Here is a 20,193-nt window from a genome sequence, read left to right as displayed (position 1 = left end):
ACACATGCACACTTAAGATTTCCCAAAACTGCTGTTTGTACACATAACAAATTAAACTCCCTTCTTTCAAAAGTAATGATTTACAGGTACTTGAGGTATTTTCAACTGAAAAGTCACAGGGACCCTCTGCAGCTTTATCAGCAAGAATCGACATGATGGTTTGGGGAAAAATTAAGCCATGGTTATTATATCACAGGCTGAAGCAGAAGATCCAGCTTTCACTGATATCAATGGAGAAGGTATTGCACTATTCCATTCATTCAACAGGAAATGCCTAGACTAGTGAATATTATGAAAATATAAAGTAAGATTCAAAACAAAGGACATTTCCGGCTAAAATTTTATAAAAGAAAATAAAATCATAAAACTGCCATTAGTTAATAGGACTGAGTATTCAGATTAGCTTTTATACAGTAAAATTTTTGACAGCATGAGTCATCTATAATGATTTATCAAGAAAAGCTGTAGTCTCCGTGTTTAGAGGTTTTCTGAAAAGAAGGTGAAGATACTCATCTCTGAGACCACTTGTTTACGATCTTTTCTGAATAAAGGAGAGGTCAGTGAGCCCATAAAGGACTCTTCCTGGACTGTGATGCTCTAATAGCACTAAACTCTAGCTATAGGATCTTAGAGGAAAAGGAAAGAGAGGGCTAAATGTCACAGACCTTTGACCCTTGAACCACAAAACATCACTCTTAACTTCAACTTAGTTAAAATGCCACTTGCTTCCTAAGTGTTTCATAATTAATTCAATTTTAAAAATTCTGATGTTGGTTGTGTTTATGTGGGATAGATTCACGTAAGATAGCATTTTAAAAATAATGCTTTATAAGCGCAGTAAGGAGAAGAAAAACTAGCATACTGTTTTCACATTGTGAGCCTTATAATCTAGGAAGAAAGAGGGACAGTACCCAAATAATTCTACCACTGGGAATTCAGAAGAGAAAAGGATCATAGGAAGGCAAGAGAAAAGGGATTAAGAAAAGCATATTATAGAAAGGGCCATTATAGGAGGATATGAAGGATGAGTTGGATTGGAACACTTTAGGCAGGAACAGCAGAAATAAAGCAGGCAGGGAAGCATGGGACAAGTTTAAGAAATGACCAAAACAATTCATCTGAAGTATAAAGTATCTGTAGGATGGCAGAGGAAAAGACAACTGAAAACATCAACTGGGGGCAAAGTATGCTATCTACTTTTGCATAGTACAGACCCTGCATAAGAGTAACAAGAATGGTGCTCGTCTCATTCAATGCTATAGCCTCACAATGAGTGTCATATAAAGGAATTAGATTGAAATCAATAAAGAAGAATTAGCCTGCTTTTGAGCAGTGAAGAAACAATATCTGAAAATTAGAAACTGGCATGCCTGAGAAATCTTTTTCACAACAACATAAGGTCTTGTTTTAAACAAATGGATCCATACCCGCCCCCCAAAAAGCCATGTAAGCAATTCACCATCACAAACTATTTATCCATGTAAATAGGAAACCACAAGAGGTATAATATCCACATCCCATATCTCTACTATTTTCAGTTCCATCTGAGGATTAGGAAATTTACAGTTATTCTATTCTAGTTTAATCTCATCTTAGTCATTTACTATGGACCACAAACTATGCAGTGATTTGTGAGGTTTGAAATAAGATTGGGAAATCGTGCTTGGTCACAAGGAACTAGATGGGGAAATAAAACACATAAAATAACTTGTCAACAAGAAATTATTACTTGTTCAGAGAAAGTGAGGAGCTGTTAGACAATAGGGCAATATATAAAAAGGCAATTACAATATGGTCCCCCCAAAGAAGGCAAAGCAGCATTCAACCTGTGAATACGTCTAATCCAGAAAGGCAAGATTCCCTGACAAAAATCTAACAAGCCAAATACAAAACATTTGGGAGGGAGGGAGAAACTGGCAAAAGTTAGTGATATTATAGTCACTAACTCAATCTAATTTTTGAGCTATAAGTGGAAATAATATAAAGGTTAAGGTTTTGCACTCATGCCAAGGTTTCCTACTTATGCCAAATAAATCACTAAATTTCAGACAGTGCATATTTTTATGCTGTCACCATGCCTTGAATAAACAAGACCTAGCCATTTGAAGAGGAGAAAAAGAATATTCCACACAAGTGATGTTAAATAATATCAAAAAGTCCAGTCCCTCATCCCTACTTTCTTATTGAATCTCTGCGGTTCTAATTAGGGTAAGTCATGGGGTGCCAGGAGTTGGAAGAAAAAGGAAAAAAAGGATTCAGTCAAAAGCTGACATTCCCAGAAAAACCAGAAATGATCAAGTTCACAGTTATCGCTACCCCTCACCTTAGCTAGAGTCTGGACATGAAATTTCTACTAATGTTCTCTCACACTTTTTTTTTTATCCATTAGAGTACTTACTCTTCTGTTCTTTTGTCTATGATGCATTTCTTTAACTTTATATTCCTCAGTTGACATGTTTGAAACAGAACCACCTCCCTTATCATAATAAAACAAAATTCTCCAAGGTTTTCAAAAGGAGATGAATCTCTTAGTATAAAAAGATTACTTGAAAAAAAAAAAAAAAACAACTCAGTCCTGGTACTGTTGGCAAGTTCTTCCTTATCTTTACCCTCCTCTCATTGGACGCCTCCTCCACCACCTGACCTCCCCCTCCCAGCCCAGAGACATGCGACTCTCCTACAACACTCCTCCAACTCCACCAGCAAAAAGTCTCTATTTCTTATTTCCCTTCTGCACAGTGCTTCCAAAATGAAATCTACTAAATATTATGCAAGAAAAAAATTAAATATTTAAGAAAATATAGGTTACCAAAGTACTAAAGGTTTCTATTCTTACTTCTCTATACTCAATCTACAAGGGCAGGTTTAACTATGGGATGACATCTTAACTGGTTTCCTTTCCTTCCAGCAATCCAGCATATCCCTTTCAACCATACAGCAGAGATCCTCTTTCTAGCTCTACCAACAAGTTGTCATTCATGAACTCAAAAACATATACTGAATAAATACCACATGCCAAACACTGATCTGGCTTGGGAGGATACAAAGATAAACAATTCAGAAAGTTATCTGCTCTCGTGGCACTTACTATCTAGCAGAGAATTATATATAAATATACATACACCTAAATATACATACACATATATATTATACATATCCTAACATATATAACAGGTAGGGCTGTGATAAGTGCTATAATAAAACAACAGAGATGTGATTGAGAATGATTAGGGCTACTTTTCCTTGAAAAGCCTTCTCCGAAAAAACAGATATTTAAACTGAGACCTGAATGAACTAGAGCTAGCCCTCTGAAAATCAATGAGGAAGGAATATTCCTGACAGAAGGAACAAGTTGGAAAGGTTATATAGGAGAAGGCAGTGACCTAACATAGCATTTTTTAAGATCATTTTGGCTGTTCTGCAAGGTATGAATTATAAAAGGGCAAAGATGGGAACAAGGAGATTGATTAGGAAGCTTTTGCAGTGGCCCAGGGTAACGAGAGCTGTAACCTAGACTTGGCTGGTAGAAGCAAAGACAAAGACTTGAAGTCTGTCTTAGAGGTAGAGTCAGCATGACTTGCTGATAGTTTGGATATGGATGCTAAAGGAATGAAGGAAGACTCCAGGAGCTTAGGCGCTTTCTTGTTTACTTATGGATTCCAAAACTAAAAGAACTCATTTTTTTTTTGATCAACTGATAGCACCATGTTGATATGCACAAGACACAATAAATGACCTCCCCCTTCAAGCAAAACCTGCCCCTATACGTGGTGAAATAACCTGGCAACTTAAAGGCTGATGAAACGACACCTTCATGATGCAATAGTCCAAAGAGTCATATAATAAAGAATTTTATGTAGCTTTTCCACCTACAGTTTCTTGAATTAAAATTCATAGAATATAATGACTAATGGAGAAGGAAAACTTAACAAGAAGGGAAAAGCGAAGTAAGTCTTGGGAAATGTCCTGTTCCTAATTTGGTGGTGCTAATCAGAAATCTCTCAAGGCTTAAAGAGAAGGTGTGATTTTTTTTTCTTTTTTGGCCTCTTTTAAAAAGAGTTAGGAAACACTTATAATTAATTAAAAGGCCTGTATTTCCTAAAAGAAAGGTTCAAAGGAAAAAGGAAAGAAAGCTATTTCAGAGAGTAAGACAGTCTTCTAGATGGACAAAAGAGGCTCTGATAACGTGATCTCAAAAGCTAAAACAAAAGAACCAGGGGGAAAAAAATTCACAACAGACAGGAAGGAAATCCCCAGATGAAGGCCGTGCATTATAATTACAGGAAAATCAACCATTATGCATTGCATTCGTTATATTCCTTTACTCTCCTTTAATGTAAAATACTTAACTTACCTTTTTGCTTTGAGGGATTTTATTATGAAAGTGATATTTTTGAAAAATCCAAGGTGGTGGTTGTATAGAATATTCCACAATTTGAATTTACCTGATTGTCTCCTCATTATTGGATTCAGAATACAAATTTTTTAAAAATACTACATAGCTGACTTTGTACTCTCATTCTTAAAACATCCATTTGTCCTTTTGCTGATGAAGTTAGGTTTGATTACTTGAGTAAGATGGCATCTATTAAATTTCCTCATAAAATATATGTCATTTTCTGTTTGTAACTAGCAAATAATCTTTAGGTTGACACTTGGAAACTGTGAATATCCTATCCTCAAACAATAGTCTACCCAATGGTAATAATAAACATTAATGATTCTTGCTCTAAGTAATTTCTACATTGTTTGTAGCAAGATGAGTTTAAAAAAATGAAGACGTAGTTTTTTGCCTTTCCTCACTGTTGTTCCCCCAGTGGCTAAGAGCGCCTGGAGAATAGCATGCAAAATAATAGTAAGTAAACGTATTCATTAATAATCTCAGTAATTGCAAATCATTTATTTTCCCTGCTGTAACATATTTCACTGCATAAGCATACAGAAGCATTATCCATTCTACTATGACTAGACAATCAGATTTATACATACAATACTCCTATGAATATTTTTCTATGTGTTGCTTGCAATCCTGTGTAAGAGATTCCTGGAGAATATGTCTAGGAATACAACTGCTGGATGGTATGCAACTCTTATAAAGTCTTTATTAAAAATCCAATTTTTCCACTTTTCTTTATCCCCATTATCACCACACTCACAGAAACTACCATCACCTCTTCATAGGACTCCTGTAATAGCCTCCTAACAGAACTCCCTGCACTATAGTTGGTCCCATCAAACTACACAGCGGTCAAAGATTCTTTTAAAATATATTATAAGATCACCTCTCTCTCCTGCCTAAAACACTAAGGGTTTACATTGTACTAAGAAAGAACCATAAACGTATAATGAAATAGAAATTATGAACTCTAGTATAGGAAGTATGTAAGGCAGAGAGAGATGCCTAACATACACGTTGAATCAGAATACCAGAAAAGGCTATGCTAGACTTGCCCTAAGAAAGCTTTAAAAAAATAAGCCTGGAAGGTATTAATCTGAACATCAATTAACTTATCTAACAAACAAAATAAACTTTAACATCTTTTAAATAAAAATAACAAAATCCAAACACATAATATAACATTCAAAATGTTTACAGTCCAATCAAAAATTAAGAGACATCTGAAGAGGCAAAATGTGAACCACAACAGAAGAAAAACTGTCAACAGAAACAAACCCAGAAACGAAAAACCTTAAAACAGCTATTACAAATTATAGCTACTACAAATATTGTAAGTATGGGAAAGGATTTAAAGGAAAAATGATCATAAAGAGAAGAGAGATAGAAAATATAAAAAATTAAAAATGGAATTCCTAGGTATAAAAGTAAAATGACTGAAAGGAAAAAAATCCAACAATGTATAGAAAGAATTATACACCATGACCAAGAGGGATTTATTCCAGGTATGCAAGGCTGGTTCTACATTAATAAACCAATTAATGCAACTCATCACATCAACAGGCTACAGAAGAAAAACTATATGACATATCAGCAGATACAGAAAAAGGATTTGACAAAATCCAACCACTGAGTTCAGCAAACTAAGAACGGAAGGAAACTTCTTAGACTTCATAAAGAACATCTACCAAAAAACCTTCAGCTAAGTAATGGTGAGAATCCAGATGCTTACTCCTTAAGATCAAGAACAATGCAAAGATATTCCCTCTGACCACTCCTATTCAACATCCTAGCACAGGGCCTTGCTTATGCAATAAGACAAGAAAAAGGCAAACAAATTGGGAAGGAAGAAATAAAACTCTTCACTAGCAGGTAATATGATTGTGTACAAAGAAAACCTCAAAGAATCAACCATCACCACCAAAAAAAATCTTCTAGAACTATAATAAGCGATTATAGCAAGATTGCAGGATACAATGATAACATAAAATAGTTAATTTAAGGGCTGGTCCCATGGCCTAGTGGTTAAGTTCAGGAAACCCTTCTTCAGTGGCCCAGGTTCAGTTCACGGGAACAGACCTACACTACTCATCAGTGGCCATGCTATGGCAGCGACCCACATACAAAATAGAGGAAGACTGGTACAGATGTTAGCTAAAGGCGAATTTCCCTCAAGCAAAAAGAGGAAGATTGGCAACAGATGTTAGTTCAGGGTGAATCCTCCTCAGGGGAAAAAAAAGTTAATTGCATTCCTATATACTAGCAATGAAAACCTGGAATTTGAAATTTAAAACAAATTATCATTTACATTAGCACCAAAAAAATAAAATACTTAGGCATAAATCTAACAAAATATGCAAAGTATCTATATGAGGAAAACTGAAATTGTGATTACTGAAATTAAGGAAGATCTAAATAAACGGAGAAATATTCCACGTGCATGGATAGGAAGACTTGATATTGTTAAGATAACAATTCTCTCCAACTTGATCTATAGATTCAATGCAATCCCAATCAAAATCCCAGGAAGTAGGGGCTGGCCCCGTGGCCAAGTGGTTAAGTTCACAGGCTCCGCTGCAGGTGGCCCAGTGTTTCATTGGTTCGAATCCTGGGCACGGACATGGCACTGCTCATCAAACCATGCTGAGGCAGCGTCCCACATGCCACAACTAGAAGGACCCACAACAAAGAATGTACAACTATGTACTGGGGGGCTTTGGGGAGAAAACGGAAAAGAATAAAATAAAATCTTTAAAAAAATCCCAGGAAGTTATTTTGTGAATATCAACCAACTAATTTTAACATTTATCTAGAAAAACAAAAGGCCCGGAATGGCCAACACAATATTAAAGGAGAACAACAAGTTTGAAAGACTGACATTAACCAACTTCAAGACTTGTTATAAAGCTAGAGTAATCAAGTCAGCATGGTATTGATAAAAGAACAGACAAATTAATCAATGGGATAGAATAGAGGGCCTGGATACAGACCTACAGAAATATAGTCAACTGATCTTTGACAGCGGAGCAAAAGCAATTCAATGGAGAAAGGATAGTCTCTGTAACAAACAGTACTAGAACAACTGGACATCCACATGCAAAAAAAATGAATCTGGGGGCCGGCCCTGCGGCCGGGTGGTTCAAGTTCTGCTCTGGCAGCCCAGGGTTCACAGGCTCAGATCCTGGGTGTGGAACTACTCCACTCATCAGCCATGCTGTGGAGGCTGATACATACAAAGTAGAGGAAGACTGGCACAGATGTTAGCTCAGTGACAATCCTCCTCAAGGGAAAAAAAAAGAGGAGGATTGGCAACGGATGTTAGCTGAGGGCAAACTTCCTCACCCAAAAAAAAAAAAAAAAAAAAGAACCTGGACACAGTCCTTAGACTTTTCATAAAAGATAACTCAAAGTGGTTCCTAAACCTAAATATACAATACAAAACAATAAAATGTCTAGAAGATAAATAGGAGAAAATCTAGGTGACCTTGCTTTTGGTGACGAGTTTTTACATACAACATCAAAAGCACAATCCATAAAAGAAAAACACTGATAAAGTGGACTTTACTAAAATTAAACACTTCCAGGGTAGGCCCGGTGGCACAGCAGTTAAGTTTGCAGGGTCTGCTCTGGCCGCCCAGGGTTTGCCAGTTCGGATCCCAGGTCCGGACCTACACCCCGCTGGTCAAGCCATCCTGTGGCAGGCATCCCACATATAAAGTAGAGGAAGAAGGGCATGGATGTTAGCTTAGAGCCAGTCATCCTCAGCAAAAAGAGGAGGACTGGCTTCAGATGTTAGCTCAGGGCTAATCTTCCTCAAAAGAAACAAAAAAATTAAACACTTCTGCTCTGCTACAAAATACTCTTAAGAGAATGTAAGCCCAAGTTATAGGGTAGGAGAAAATATTTTCAAAATACCTATCTGATGAAGGACTTGTATCTAAAATACACAGAGCTCCTGGGGGCCAGCCCAGTGGCGTAGCTGTTGAGTTCACATGCTACACTTTGGCAGCGTGAGGTTCGCCGGTTCAGATCCCAGGCACAGACCTAAGCACTGTTCATCAGGCCAAGCTGTGGCAGGCATCGCACATATAAAGTGGAGGAAGATGGGTACAGATGTTAGCTCAGGGCCAATCTTCCTCAGCAAAAAGGGGGAGGTTTGGCAGCAGATGTTAGCTGAGGACTAATCTTCCTCAAAAAAAATAAAAAAAGAAGCCAAGAAACTAGCAAAAATAGAATAAAAAAAAATGGAACCAGCAAAAATAAAAAGCATACAATATAAAAAATTCAAATTATTGTAAATACAATAAATGTACATGGACTAAAACTCTCTGGTTAAAAGACACGGCCAATCTAATTAGAAAAAGAAAAACCAACATCAGTCCATATACTTACAAGAGATACACCTAAAACAGCAGTTCACTGGTTGGTTGAAAAGACAGAGCAACATACAAGGAAAAGACCAAAGTAAGCTAGTTTAGGCATATTAAGATCATATAAAATCAGATTTGAAAGCAAAAAGAAAGTCACTACATTTTGATAAAAAGTAAAATTAGCCAAGAAGACACATGTTGAACTGTTATATTATTTATTAACTTATCTTGAGAATATTCATAGGCAAAACCTGACAAGCAAGGGAAAATTTGGAAACCTATTCTTTCAAAAATTGATCAAATAGCCAAAAACGTCACTACGAGATTTGAACATTCTAATAGGTACGTTTGACCTCTTGATCAGAAGGTATAAATTACAATATTTTTTCAAAGGTTTCTTCAACATATCTTTAACCACAGAGTCATATACCACATGCAAAACATTTTCTAAGCAGCATGAAATAAATAGAGGAAATAAAAGATTGCAGGGCTTGGCCAAGTATTTTTATCCCTCCTAAGTAGGAATATCATTCTTCCATATAAAAAAAACACGAGCAGCTTTTTTTTCTTTTTTTAATGTTAAACCATGTGAAAAGAAAGATGGGAGGAATAGGTAAGGGAAAACAGACAGGGCACAGAAGAAAGGACAACCAAAGTCCCTATACACTAATCAGAGACAGAGGCCGAGGCAGTTAGAAGACCAACATCAAGAAGAAACACATGGGAGAGCCTAAATTGCGAAGAATGTAAGACATCACTGTCACAGGTTAGTGTGAAGGCAATAAGGCTCAGCAGAAGACTCTCATACATTTGAATCTTAAGATTCCTAAAAACTTCCATTAGTCCAGCCTAATGAATCCAAGAATAGCCTGCAAGAACTTCAGAGTAGGAGTCATTAATAAGCACATACTAAATTTACCTGAATAATCCTAGATTTTTTAAAAATTATCTATTTGTTGACAGATCATCATGGCTTACTTAATATTCCTGTTCTTCCCAGGTATCTCCATTATAAAATTGGAGATTAAGGAAAAACAGAGAGAAAATTACTGTCAAAGTATAATCTATAAACATTGTGGAAAGAAACTTTAAAATGTGCAATTAGTTAATTCATTTTTAAACTCATGGATTCATTCACTGAATAACCACTTACTGAATATATATTATGTGAGGAACATTGTCTTAAGTACTAAAAATACAAAGAAAACTAATCCATGGTCATTTTTACTATAAACAGTAACCAAATGAACATAAAACAATCCTTTGCAAAGATAAACAGAATTTATTTAATGTAGGGAATCCCACACTATTTTAAGAAAAAGGCAATCCATCAAGATACTTCAATAAAAGGGGCAGGGAGGTATTTCCATGGGAATACTGCAGGACAAAGAACACACTTCATGAGACACTGCACCAGTTTGATATTATTTTCTCCTTTCCTTAAAAAATTCTTTATAACAAACATTCACTCTTTCACTCTTTCTTTTAACAAATAGTTACTTGAGAAAAATGTATATTCTTCTATTGTTGGGTAGAGTGTTCTATTTATATCTATAAGGTCAAATTGGTTTATAGTGTTGTTCCAGATCTCTATTTCCTTATTGATCCTGTCTATGGACGTTCTATCTATTATTTACAGTGTGGTATTGAAGTCTCCAATTATTATAGTAGAAATATTTCTCCTTTCAATTCTGTCAATGTTTACTTCATATATTTTGGGTCTTTGCTGCATGGTGCATATATGTTTATAATAGTCAATACATTTATAATAATCAATATATAATGTCTTTGTCTCTTGTAACAGTTTTAGACTTAAAGTCTATCTTGTCTGATGTTAGTACAGCTGCCCCAACTTTCTTTTGGTTACTATTTGCATGGAATATCTTTTACCATCCTTTCACTTTCAATCTATTTCTGTCTCTGGAACTAAAGTGAGTTTCTTACAGACAGCAAATAGTTGGATCATCGTTTTTATCCATTCTGCCAACATCTGCCACAGAGAGATATCATTTCACATACACTAGGATAGCCATAATATTTAAAAAATAAAAAAAATTTAAAAAACAGAAAATAAGTGTTGGCGAGGATGTGAAGAAACTGGAACCCTCATACATTCCTGATGGGAAGGTAAAATGGTTCAGCCACTATAGAAAAGAGTTTGGGAGATTCCTCAAAATTTAAACACAGATTTACCATATAACCCAGCAATTCCACAACTAAATATATACCTAAAAGAACTGAAAACAAGTACCCAAACAAACACATGTATGCTCATGTTCATAGCAGCCCTATTTACAATAGTCAAAAGGTTAAAACAACTCAAATGTCCATCCGCAGGTGAATGATAAACAAAATGTGGTATATATATACAATGGAATATTATTCAGTCATAAAAAGGAATGAAGTACTGATACATGGTAAAACATGGATGAATTCTGAAAACTCTAAGTGCAAGAAATCAGACACAAAAGGTCGCACATTGTATGATTCCTTTTATATGAAATACCCAGAATAGGTAAACCCATAGGGACAGAAAGTAAATTAGTGGTTGCCAGGGGCTAGAGGGATAAGAAGTGAATACTAATGGATATAGGATTTCTTTTAGGGGTAATGAAAATGTTCTGGAATTAGACAGTGGTGATGGCTGTACAACTTTGTCAATATACTAAAAACCACTGAATTGTACACTTTGTACACTTTTATAGTATTTAAATTTTATCTCAATTCAAAAAGATCTAATCTTTAGCATAAAAATTTAGAACAGGTTGCCTCTGGACGTCAGGGATGACGACTGAGTTGGAAAGAGCATGAGGGAGCTCTCTGGAGTGACAGTAATTAATGTTCAGTATCTTGCTGGGGTTTTGGGTTACACAGACGTATGCATATATCAATCAGCAAATACAGACTTAAGATTTGTTCACGTTACTGTATACAAATTTCACCTCAAAATAACATAATTGTATACAAATATTGAATGCAGTTAATCACGTGTAATTTAAAGTATGTAGTGGGATGCATACTGATATCTGCAATGTACTCTGAAATGTACCAAAATTAAGATGGATTAACAAATGGATAGATAAGTGATAACACAAGTTTAGTAAAAGTGAAATCTTGGTGTTGGGTATATAGGTACACACTGTAAAATTCTCTCAATATGTTGTCTGATTGAAATTTTTCAAAGTAATATACTGAGGAAAAAGTCAACGAACATGAAAAAAAAATCCAAAAGTCATGAGTACTACGCAGAGATTTAGAATACTGTTGTAAGATAGAATGACTGAATGACAATATTAGAGTGTCTTCTCTTGAAGACATGATATTTAAGCAAAGAAATGAAAGGCTACATGGAGCCATCTATGTGAAGCTATCAGCTAAGGTATTCCAGGCTTCCCTTCTCTCCCCTGTCTCCAAAAAATCTTATTCTAAGGCCCTGAAGTTTGGTGTGTTCAAGAAAGCCAGCGTGACTGAAGGATAGGCAAGGAAATGAGATTGGAGAGAAAGGCAGGTGGCAAATCATTTGGATTTGTAGTCAGGGTAAGGAATTTTGATTTTACCTAAGTGCAACAGAAAACCACTAAACCAGGGTTTAAAGCAGGGGTGGGGTAGGATGTGATGGGATGTGTCCTTACCAGTTTTAAAATATCACACTGACGGCTACGTGAAGAACAGCTTTTAACTGTTTAAGAAAAGAAGCAGAGAAACTATTGTTCCTGGAAGGACAATGGTAGTTTAGAGGAGAGTGCTAGGAGTAAAGATGGTTAAGTAGTGAATATGGGAGATATTCTGAATGAAGAACTGACTGTATCTACTGATGGAGTATACTAGAATAACAAGGAAAAAGACACCAGGATAGATTTTAGGTTTCAGCTTTAGCCACTGAGAGAATGGAGTGACATTTACTGAGATGTAGAAACTGTGGGAGAAGGAGTTGTGGAGAATGGTGGACCTGAGGATCCAAAAAATTTTATTTAAATTGGGCATGATCTGTGATTGTGAGAAAGACTAGCAAAAGAAAAGAAAAGAATCAGAATAATCTGCAAGTTGTTAAAGAACAGGTTTCAGATTTACTATTTCTTTTCCTTTTAAGAATCAGTTTTGGCTTGATTGTATTAAGGACCTTTGATCCCATGAAAAGATCAACCTTTAATGCAAATCAAGCTCCCTGATTACCGTTGTCTATCTCTGGGGTTAAAGAGAAACTGGGGATCAATAGCCCTGTATCTCTAAACCTAGAGAGGTCAAAGGGAAAAATCAGGAGTGAGAATGAGGGAGACAAGGAAGACCAAAAAATAAGTACACAGAGGTTACATATTAAGTCTTAACTGTCTCTCACCCCATCAAGGATAAAAGGGTGTTTCTTTAATTCCACATATAACATTCTTAAGTGCCTTACAGTATTTTACACAAAGTGGTGACTCAAATTTTAGCTCTCATTCTCTAATCTCATTAGTTTAGCCAAAGTATAATGAAAAATCCATGGTCTTTGGAGCTAAATGAACCTAAATTTAAAGCAGGCCCACCACTCAGTAGCTCTGTGACCTTGAGCAAATAACTTACCATATCTAATCCTTAGTTTCTTAAATGTAAATGAAAATAATTAACCCAAGAATTAGCATGAGAAATAACATTCACAAAGCACCCACTACATGGAAGAAATGCTCCGTAAACAAGAGCCACTGTTATGTAAAAGACACCTAATTCGTCACTGCTAAGGCAGTCAGTTTCCTCCTTGGGCAGCAAAGACTCCTGTTTCCAGAAGAGAAGTAGAGACACGAGAGGAGAAAATCACATAAAAAATAATCAATTTCATTTTCACCATGTAACACAGAAAGAAGTAAAACATGAATAAGTATGACACGTGGTCAATCCACAACTTACAAATAGATAGGTTCAAAGGTTTAGTTATAATTCAGTTGTTTAGAACTAGGAACATATTTTCCCATGGAATCATTGTTGAATTCACCTCTTAGACAAACTCACAAAGGTCCATTGAAATCATAATGTAGTTTAAATGTGATGTTCTCAATAAAATTAGTAGAAAACAAAACTGATGAATCATGAAACAATACCGAAAACCAAGGGATTCTAATAATATGTAATTTCATTTATTTTAGAAGCTAGCACTGAGGGAAAAGATTTTATGGGACGTTTCCGTGGTGATTCAAGAAAGTGTTTTCAGGGAAATTCCAAAAGCTTTATAAAACTGATGACCCTAGTTATTATGTTTTATTTCACCTCGAATTTTATGGCTTCCCTTTCTTTCAGCATAAGCAAAACACAAGCACTCTTATACTTACTTGCCATGATTGCCATCATTTATTCCAGAAATGAGAAGGAGTAATTAGGGAAGAATAAGAAGAAAGATAGGGAAGAGGAAGAAGTCATAAAAGATGTGCCCAAATAGAAAGAAAAGAACCTTAGATTGAATTAGGTAAATTCAGTAGTAAAACACTGGAAAGCGGGTGAAGCACAGAATTAAAATATTAAGGGAGGAAAGCCAAGTGATGAGAACTGGTCAGAGTATATCATCATTAACTGGTTGTTTTAAAGGTCACAGATTATTTTTAAAAATTTAGAAGACACGGCATGAAAGCAAGCAAGGAATCTGCAGCCTGCCCTTTACACAAAGGAAATGCTCAAGAGTTGAAGATTCATAATTCACAATGTGGCATGCCAATGTTATTCAGGATTTTCTCCTAATCCCTTCTTATTTCTCCAAATTCCTCCAAATATTCTGTCCTTTTTATGTAGATACTATCGTGAGAATAGTATTATTATATCCTACTATGTAGATAAAACACTACTATCAAACAAGAACTAGGAAAAACGACTTCTGAAATCTAAAAGTATGCAATAGAATACAATGAAATTATTTTAGGAAAGTCTCCTCAAAAGCTAGCAGGTATGCCACATGCCTCTTAGGCTATCAGGAATGCCAGTGGTTTCAAACCACAGAAACTTTTGATTTTCTCAGAGAAATAAACCACAAATCAGTTCCATGTACTCCAAGTTTTCAGCAATCTAGCAAATCTTCCTGGGAAGTACTGACACGCTTTTTGAAAACACTGAGGGAGTCTGAAGAAATGATTAATGAAGAGATGTTGTAGTCAGATAAAGTAAGATTTTCTAGTGCCTGATCTTAAAAGTCCATGACCTATATCGGTAAGAAAAATGTTTGCAAAACAAATAAACAACAAAACACACTTAACAATGAGCCAAACCCAAATAATTTAGCCAATCCAACAGAGGTGCAACAAGCCAAACAGCTTTTAAAATAACTAAAGAACTGCTAAGCTAGACTGCTCCTACTGCACAGAATATATTTAGTCATGCAAGAGGTTACTTTCAGACCAATAAGATATTTCTACATATCACAACTATGCAAACTGATAAATCAAATGCTCTCCAAATGTATGAAATAACTCTGAATAATCAATCTTAATGAGAAAACAGGACTAAAGAAATGTTAATGTAGCATGCAGAAAAGCTTGGCCCTATCCTAGTGTGGGAATGCAAGAAGATGCTGTGAATTCCTGATTACCAAGCATTTTCTAATTTCTCTCACATATCCACAAATTTCAGTCAAATGTTTTACAAAAACTAACTTGATTAACAAAATTGTAAAGTTGTTTAATAGCAGTGCTAACCTATGATAACAGTATGCCCTCATGTATTTTCCTAATTAGCAGATATTGAAAATACAACAGTTGTCATGAGCACCAGGAATACTTTCGAAAATAAAAAGTTGAGAAGCACTGCCCCAGAACAATTACACCTAAAACAGTCAAGTAAACTGTCTTTAAAATGTCCTTCACTTTACCTTTGATTCCAATTTAGAATATTCAGTTCTAATTTCTCACATTCTATGTTCTCTTTCCTAGTAAGATTACTAAATTGATATTTAAATCTTAGGAAAAGGTGAAAACTTGAAGAGCCTTGTCAAATATGATATCTTCATCTTAATCATGTATGTCCTTCATTTTAATAAGATGTATTCAACTATGTATATCTAAATTTATATTACATCCAATCTCAAGAATTCGTAAGACAATTCCTTCCTTTAATTAGCCAGTGATTTCATCTTACAAAAAAGCTATCCTTCAGGTCAAATTACTTTTTAAAGTTCACTTTAATAAGGGAGTATGGTAATTCAACTGATAAATTCTTCCAGAGCAAGAAGTAATCAGAAAGCTAAAACTATTAAAAAATGACTTGCTCTATAGGAATTGCTTATTACATGTTTACTCAACCATATCTGCTGAAAGACATAGAAACTCTACCAAAGTTAATTTAAGAACTTACCAATTTCCCTTGCAATTCTGACAGCTTCATCTGCATCCTGTAAAAGCAGGAAATGAGACCCAACATTAATCCCATCAGCCATTGCACAATGTCTTTAGGGCAGTCATATATTGCACTACTGTCTCCTCTGATTCATTTAATGTTCAATTTTACAACCTTCTAACTCTTTTCATTCAGAGAAATGTAAAATTAATACCATAAGTGGAATGTAAATTCTACCTCATCATTATTATATTAAGAAACTCAAAGCAGTTTGAAATGAGCTGGCAGGAAGCACTACCAGAATTGCCAAATGATTTGGTGCAGTTGCTGGAATTTAACGGCAGAATTTAGATCTTTACAATCAATACTGAATCATAAATTAGATCATTAAAGCTTGTCCACAGCCAGCTTGTTTCTGTCTCTCTGATATTTATATGTCATGTTTTCCTAGATTCTGTCAGCAGGGGGAGTTGATTCTCTATTGTTTGGGAGGAGCTCAACAGATTTTCCAGAAATAAAAAAGTAAATCTCCAGTATCTACAGGAATTGCCAATTGTTCCCCCCCAGAAAATTCCTTTAGTGATCTCCATTACTTTTCCTTTTTTATTTCATCCTTTTTTTGTATACATATTTTATCTTTACCAGTTATATCTTGTTACATAAATTAAAACCTTAAATTCAACAAACCAACTAGCAGGGAGGCAACTTTCAAAAAGCCAAGGAAAGAAAATGCGTTCCAAAACAGTGCAAGGTAAGAGTTTATGAATGTAAGGATTAAGTATCACTAAATATCAACCAATGCCACTGAAAGGACAAAAATTTCCTTTGCATCCAAACCATTTCATTGATTAGTAACTCTCACCTAACACACTCAAAATAGAACACTCCCGATACATTTCCCCATAAAGAGAAAGCTGAAAAGGTATTAAACCCAAACCCCCTACTAAATTCAACTTTTTTTATAATTCAGTGACATAAACAAAACTATCACAAGGAATGACAATAACGTTTTGAGACTACTAGCTGGTAAGAATGCCTGAATTTTTAGAAAATAACTTTAAAATGTTAAAGTGAAAGCTGGTATTTCTCAAGCTTTTAAGCTAACACTTTAAAGTAGAGTAACCATGTCAGAATCCTCCCCCAAAAGCGAGGTGGGGGATGTTTATAACTGCTTCATTTATGTCTAATAAAAAAAAATCTTCCTTAAAAGTCTTCAGTACCTAATAACATCCCCTGAATAAGGAGGTTGGCAGGGGAAGTTGTCAGAAAAATTTAATTTCCTTTCATTAGCCAGTCTGCTCCACAAATAGGTGCTTGTTAAGTTCAAAGCGGTCCTGAGAGCGACATCAGTTCTAAGTCTCTTTTTTTTTTACTCCAAGCAGTCACATCTGCTAATGAGATTTTCCAAATAACAATTGTTTTCAAGTCAGAGATAAATCTATACCTCCCACTCTACCCCCGAAAAATCAAGGTTTACTGCTTTATTACACCTTGCTGTTTCGCTGACCCTAGATTCTCCAAATTTTAGCTTAAAGGGATAAAAATCCATGAAAAGGGTCATTTAAGAATGTTAGTGGTTTCCACACATTGAGTTTGAAGATTCTTTGTTCAAGCCAGTGACAGTTATTGGAGAATACTTCCCCTTAATAGCCTCTCTGTCAGGAAGTGTTAAACCTGCCAAATGCAGACAATTAGTGCCTCGAGAACAAAATACAGGAAGAGTGCTGGCTGATGGAGACTGGATTATAAGAGGCCTAGAAGGAAACTTTCAACATGTCTTTTCTTTCAAACATGTAATAGTATATTTGCAAAAGACATTCTAGAGAAAACAAACTGCTATCTAAAAAGTTCATTACCTTGAGACAACTAACACGCAAATGTTAAAAAATAATTCATAGAATTCATTAGTCATATTTTGTCATTTATTAATATATACACATAGTATGGATGTATGTGTGTGTGTACAGAGAGAGAGATCTACACAAAGCAAAACTTCTAAAAATTCTTTAACTGCCACAAATCCAACACTTTTATAAACTGCCACAAAACAATCTTGTCTTTTAACTAATCAATATGCTTTAAGTTTCCTCACAGTGAAAATCAAATTCTACTAAATGAACTTCCAAGTAAAATCAAACTGCCTTAAAAATTAATTTTTCACTTGTCACTCATTCATCCCAAAATATTTTATTGAGGACATATTATGTACCGAACATTAAAAAAAAACTCCACTGTCAGTTTCAACAATAAACTATTAAATAAAGTCAGCTCCAATATGTTCTTTCAGCACATTTACTTTTCTTATCAGGCTACATAAAACTACTTTTAACAGAGATGAAAATCCCCAAATAGCTCCAAATTCAGTGGCACTGACACATCACACAGTACAACTTCCCTATAAGGATACAGGTAGAAAAAAAATTTTAATAAAAAACTTGAATCAACAAGAAAAAGACCAACAATCATCAGGAAAAATGGGCAAAGGATTAAATAAGTAGTTTACATAAAATGAAATCCAAAAGCATAATATATAAAATATGTTCAACTTGAGTCATAATTACAGACATACAAATGAAAACAATGAGACACCACGTTTCATCTGCCAAAGTCTGATGATAGCCAGGAGAGATGACCTTAAGGTAAACAGGCACTGCTCTTACTACCAGTGCAGTACAAAATGGTGCAATCTTTTTAAAAAGATATTGTCAGTATCTATCAAAGGTTTGAGGACATACACCTTTCGACCCAGTGATTTCATTTTTCGGGAGCTATCATACAGATATACTCACATGCATGAACACAGAGAAATATATAAAGAAATTTATTATTTTCAATTTGTTGGTGTTTTGATAAGCAAAGAAAATCAGAAAAACAAGATTAAAGGTCATCAATAACAAACTGGTACCATAAACAGTACATGCATAAAATGAAATATTACATAGCCTTATTTTAAAAAAATGAGGTTGATCCATTTGTTCTTATTCATTCATTTACTCATTAATTCAATAAATATTTACCAGGCAATACTACATGAAATAGTTTTTGTCCTCATGGAACTGTATAGCCTAATGAGAGAAACAGAAAAGAGAGTAAAATCAATTGAAAATTGAAATAAATGTTACATGGAACCAAATAGTACTGAGGGAGAGAAAGCGAGAGAACCTGTTTTAGATACACAGCTCAGACAGGGTCCTTCTGAAGTAAGATTTAAACTAAAACCTGAAGATACATCAGCCAGCTGCCATGGGAAGATTAGGGAGAAAGGATTCCAGACAGAAAGAACATGTACAAATCCTTAGATTAGGAAGGCAATTAAATGTTCTAGAAGCTGAAAGGAGGTCCATGAAGCGAGAAGTGAAGCACAGTAAGGAAGTGGCAGGAAAGGAGAGGATGGAGGACGAGCAGAAGGCACGGCCTGTCCTGGAAGGACCTGCCAGGATTCAGTACGGAGTTCCAAATGCCACGGCTCTATGCAGGGGAATGACGACTTAGATTTAGGTTTTAAGAAGATAACTCTGGGGGCTGGCCCATAGCCGAGTGGTTGAGTTCGCACTCTGCTCCTGCAGCCCAGGATTTGCTGGTTCGGATCTTGAGCACAGACCCAGCACGACTCCTCAAGCCACGCTGAGGTGGCATCCCACATAGCACAATTAGAAGGACCTACAACTAGAATATACAGCTATATACTGGGGGACTTTGGGGAGAAGAAGAAGGAAAAAAAAAGATTGGCAACAGTTGTTAGCTCAGGTGCCAATCTTTAAAAAAAAAATTAAATCAGCCACACTTGAAGGTATTATTCAAATTATCTAATTAATGACTTCCAGGGCATTAAATGTTACCAAAACAAACTAGTATTCCCTAAATCTGCTTAAACGCTTCATGACTCCCCATGCCTTAGAACCAAATTTAAACTCCTTAACTTAGTTTCAATACTTGATCCTGCCTGCCTGAGCCACCAGTCTCATCCCCAGTCCCTCTCCAACTCGCACCAAATGAACAGTTTGGAGAGAGGTGAGAGGGATACGGAGAGTCCAGTTGGGAAGCAGTAGTCTAGGTAAGAGAAAAATTACCAGTTTCTCTTATACTCAGGGGTGCACGTTTCAGGTTTCACCTAAATGTCACTTGCTTTAGAAAGCCTTT

The 20,193-nt window shown here is 35.5% G+C and overlaps 1 protein-coding gene across 8 annotated transcripts in view; it reads right to left on the bottom strand.

Moving 5' to 3' along the window:
- Positions 1 to 20,193, bottom strand: part of PCCA (propionyl-CoA carboxylase subunit alpha) — a 416,667-nt gene that overhangs the window by 253,397 nt on the left and 143,077 nt on the right. For all 8 annotated transcript variants that reach the window (XR_011428069.1, XM_023621782.2, XM_070240419.1 and 5 more), the window contains exon 8: positions 16,072 to 16,108. Coding sequence is in view for 6 of the 8 variants with exons in the window: in XM_023621782.2 (XP_023477550.1) it covers positions 16,072 to 16,108 (37 nt within the window). In the remaining 2 variants the exon portion in view is untranslated. The remainder of the gene's footprint in view (positions 1 to 16,071; positions 16,109 to 20,193) is intronic.

This window comes from Equus caballus, chromosome 17 (assembly GCF_041296265.1).
Source record: "Equus caballus isolate H_3958 breed thoroughbred chromosome 17, TB-T2T, whole genome shotgun sequence".
In the NCBI taxonomy this organism is placed as follows: domain Eukaryota; kingdom Metazoa; phylum Chordata; class Mammalia; order Perissodactyla; family Equidae; genus Equus; species Equus caballus.
Note: the sequence above shows the minus strand (reverse complement) of the source record. Positions and strands in the feature narration are given on the sequence as shown.